At 65.1% G+C, this 4442-nt stretch overlaps 1 protein-coding gene across 1 annotated transcript; it reads left to right on the forward strand.

The window, feature by feature from the left end:
• Positions 1-755: 755 nt before the first annotated feature.
• OSM (oncostatin M) lies at positions 756-4237 on the forward strand (the record flags this gene model as incomplete). The annotated part of the gene is made up of 3 exons (XM_080717789.1): positions 756-786; positions 2798-2934; positions 3653-4237. 3 exons carry the CDS (start codon positions 756-758, stop codon positions 4235-4237), a joined length of 753 nt encoding a protein of 250 aa, XP_080573915.1.
• Between the last annotated feature and the right edge of the window lie 205 nt (positions 4238-4442).

Here is a 4442-nt window from a genome sequence, read left to right on the forward strand (position 1 = left end):
CTTGAAGCCTGTGCTCCCGTGTCTCCTCTCCAGGTGCCCAGTTGTCCCCAGGGGGTTCTGTCCGAGGAGAAGCGGCCTCGCTGCAGGCCGTGGGCCTAGGATGGGGAGGCCGGTAGGAGACGCCTGACAGGCAGCAGGGAGCTGGGGCTGGGGATGCTGGTCCCAGGGCTACAGCCCCAATCTCGGGGCTGCCAGCCTGGGTCTGGCTCTGTGCCCAGAGCCCAGTGGTTTCCGCTCACAGATGTCCCAACAGCCCCAGCGAGAGGGCGGGAAGGGCACCCAACGAGGAAGCCGACTTAGCCCCTCAGCTCCAGACCTCCGTGCCGCGCGAGGCCGGCGGCCCCCCGAGCAGAGACAGGCCGGGGCCACGCGGGGCCGGCTGACGGTGCCTCCCGCTCACCTGGGCCCAGCCCTGAAGATGGCAGGCGCCCCCTCGCTCCCCACCGGCTCCGGGGAGGCTGAGGCTGCGGTTTGCATCAGCCCTGGGCGTGGGGCTGACCTCGAAGAACGAATTCGAAGAAAACAGGAGGAGGAGCGGGCATGCCGCGGCGCCCGGCGCCCATTGGCCACCGGTGGAAACTTTGGTTTTTGGGGTCATGTTCCCAGAAGGCCTGCCCTCCCCCACCCCCTCCCCACCCACCTCACGAGGTGTTGGCCAATCGCCCCGCCAGGCATAAAGTGGCTGCCAGCCCGCGGGACTCCCAGCCGGGAGGTGTCCCCCGCAGCGGGCGCGGGCCGGAGCGCGGGTACCCAGCATGCGGGCGCCGCTCACACGGACGCTGCTCAGTAAGTATCTCCTCCCGCACCAGTGCCCGCTCGCTGTGCCCAGGGTGCGGCGAGGAGCAGGGCACCCTCTGCCTCCGGGGGCCAGGGGGCCGGGCACCTGGCAGAAGGATGCTGAGCCAAGGTCAGGTGGAGGCCGGTCCCTGGAGCCGGCCCCCTGGGCGGCTTGCACGGGACGGGAGCCGGGGAAGAGGATGGGCAGGGGGAGGCCGGGGAGACGGAGGCAGGTGGGGGACACGCGGCGGGGAAGCGGGCAGTGTGCTGCATTGGATGGACCGGGCCCCCTTCCTGCCCCGATCTGATTCTTAGGGTCTGGGATGCTAGAAGGTTAACCAGGACCCCAGGCCCCGGAGACAGCCACACCCACGCCGGGCCAGGCTCTCCGAGCTGGTGACATCATCTGGAGCCCTCGCTCTGCCCCACCTGGGCAGCCTCCTCGCCCACCAGGGCCCCAGGGTGCTCCGGGTGCCTCCCAGGGCCGGGCCGCACCCCATGCAGGCGCCCGTGCCCGTGCACGCTGTCACCAGCGCGCTGCGGATCTCTGAGCAGGGCCGTGGAGACCTGGGGAGCTGAGGGCACCCTTGGGTGCCCGGCCCCTTGACCTGCCCGGCTGCCGGATAGTTTATAGGAAGGGAAGGAAGTGTCACCGCCTTCCGGGCCATTGCGCCACGGGCTCCTTCCGACCACGTGGCTCCGGTGCCTGTGGGGTGGGGGCAGCGAGCCGTAACTGTGCCAGCCCCTGCGCCCTGCCAGCTCACGGCACCCATCGCGGGCCCGATAGCAGTGGCCACAGAGGGGGAATGCGAGGGGCTGGGAGAGCATGGTCGTTATGACTCCGACAAGCCCTTCTCCCGTGACTTGGTTTACCTGTCAGTAAAACAGGTGCGTGCAAGGTTCATTCCCTTTCCAGGCCCACCGGCCCCAGCTCTGTACACAGAGCTGCTGCCCCACAGCCCTTCAGAGCCACCTGCAGGGGCCGGCGGGCTCTGTCACAGAGGCCCAGGGGCTCACAGCCCCGGGTCGTTAGCTCAGAGGGCCCACGCCATGTCAGCTCTGGGGACACTAGCTTAGGCAGGGTTGAGCGCCAGCAGGGCTGGACTTTAGAGACCTGCGAGGTCAGCCTGGTGTGGCTGTGCACGCCCGGAATCCCAGGATTTGGGAGGCTGAGACAGAAGGATTACAGGTTTGAGGCCAGCCTTGGCAATTTAGCAAGATCTTGTTCCAAGAACAAAACAAAACAAAACAAAACAAAAAACAAGCGAGGCGTGGTGGTGCACGCTTATAATCCTACTTGGGAGGCTGAGGATGGCGGTTCGCGGACAGCCTCAGCTACTTAGTGAGGCTCTCTGCAACTCAGTGAGACCCTGTTTCAAAATAAAGAATAAAAAATAGGCCCGGGGGTGTAGCTCGGAGGTCGAATGCCCCTGGGTTCCATCCCCAGTACTAAATAAATAGATAGATAGATAGATAGATAGATAGATAGAGCTGGGTGTGGTAGCACACACCTGTAATCCTAGCCCTTGGGAGGCTAAGATAGGAGGATCACAGGTTCAAGAACAGCCTCAGCAAGCAGTGGGACTCTCATCAACCTAGTGAGCCCCTGTTTCAAAGTAAAAATAAAACAGAACTGAGAGTGTAGCTCGGAGGCAGAATGCCCTTGGGCTCTCTCCCCGTACCATAAATAAATAAATAAATAAATAAATAAACAAACAAACAAATAAGTAAGTAATGCTGGGGTGTAGCTTGGAGGCGGAGCGCCCCTGGGGTCGATCCCCAGTAGCAGATTAATTAATTAGTGAGGATGGACTCGGTAACTGTGGCCAGAGTCCCGGCCCCTCCTTCCCGCGTCAGACCCCAGCCCGCGCGTCCCTCCCGGGGCTGGTGGCGGCCCTGTAGGGCGTTGGTGCACATGCAGCGGCCACACAGGGCCCAGTCCCTGCCCCAGAGCACGCGGACCCCGGGACACTGGAGACTCCCCGGCCGAGGCCGGTGACCCTGTCCTTTTCTCCCCCAGGCCAGGTCCTGGGACTCCTGCTCCTGAGTATGGCGGCAGCTCTGCGAGGCTGCTCGGTGCCTTACCAGCGGCTCCTCAGCCAGCTCCAGAGGCAGGCACACTACATGGCGGACACCGGCATGCTCCTGGACCCCTTCGTGAGTTGCTGCGCCCTGAGAATCCAGGGAGAGGGGAGGGGTTAGCAAGGCAGCCTCTCCCAGAAAGGGGCAGGCCCCGTCCCTATTCAGTATGGGGCAGAGGGAGCTCGGCGTGGCGGTGCATGCCTATAATCTCAGTACTTGGGAGGCTGAGGCAGGAGAATCACAGGTTCAAGGCCAGCCTCGGCCACTTGGTGAGCCCCCCCCCCACTACTTAGAACCTGTTTCCAAATAAAAAATAAGATAGGGCTGGGGGATAATTCAGACTTAGAATGCCTCTGGGTTCAGTCCCCAGTGCCACAGACAGGTGGGGAGGTGGAGGAATGGAGTCCAGCCCTGAAGCTGGGGGGCCGGGGCGGGGCTGCAGTTGCCCAGCTCCGACTCCATTCTGCGTCCGGGCTGGCTCCATGCCAGTGCGCCGCGGCGCCTCATTCTAGCTGGATGTGGACAGCAAGGCTCCCCTTGTCCCCCAACACTCCCGACCCAGCCACTGTCCGCAGTCCCCCTGCCCCAGCACCCCTGCCACCCGCCTGGCAGTCTCAGGCTGTCCTCTGGGCCTCAGTTTCCACATCTGTCCAGCGGGAAGGTCAGATGAGGGAGGGGCGCAAGGTTCAAAGCCAGCCAGGCAGACTCGTCCGTGTGTGTGTGTGTGCGCGCGCGCGTGTGCGGTTGGGGGCTTGGGCAGCACCCCTGACCCTCCTGTTTCCCACCCCTCCAGATCCTTCTCCAAAACCTGAACACATCCATGCTGACACAGTCCTGCAGGGAGCCCCCCGGGGGCTTCCCCAGCGAGGACGAGCTGCGGACGCTGAGCAGGCGAGGCTTCCTGGCGGCCGTCAAGGCCACGCTGGGCCGCGTCCTGCAGGGACTGGACGCGCTGAGCCGGAAGCTGAAGCCCCAGGCCTGGGAAAAGCTGCCCACGGCCAGGCAGAACATTCTGGGCGTCCAGAACAACATCCACTGCATGTCCTGGCTGCTCCGCGGCCCCGCGGAGCCGGCCGAGCCCACGCGCGCCGGCCCGGGGCCCTTGCTGCAGCTGACGCCCTCCCTCAGCCTCTTTCAAACCAAGCTGAAGAGCTGCAGGTTCCTGCACGGCTACCACGGCTTCATGGGCTCCGTGGGGCGGGTCTTTAGGGAGTGGGGGGACAGCCCGAGCCGGCGCCGCAGGCAGAGCCCCCGCTGGGCCCTGCGCAAGCGAATCCACAGGACCGGGGCCCCCAGGAGGGGCAAGGGGCCCACTTCCCGGGGGGCAGCCGGACGGGCGCCCTTGCAGACCGAGGATAAAGCGGGCTCTGTGGACTGAGGCTGCCGCTGCCCGGCCTGCGCCCTCCTGGCCCCAGGACACAGGCGTGCGCGTTAGAGCTGGTCAGCTCCTCCTCCCGCCCAGCGCCCGGCCCTGCCTCTCCGGGCCCCCGGCAGCCAGGGCCGGCCACAGGGCCGGCCACGAGGGGCCGAGTTTCCATTGATTCAGGGGTCCGATGACACAAGCTGACTCACGGTCGGGCTGA

Source organism: Muscardinus avellanarius, assembly GCF_963383645.1.
Source record: "Muscardinus avellanarius genome assembly, chromosome: 21".
NCBI classification, from domain to species: Eukaryota; Metazoa; Chordata; class Mammalia; order Rodentia; family Gliridae; genus Muscardinus; species Muscardinus avellanarius.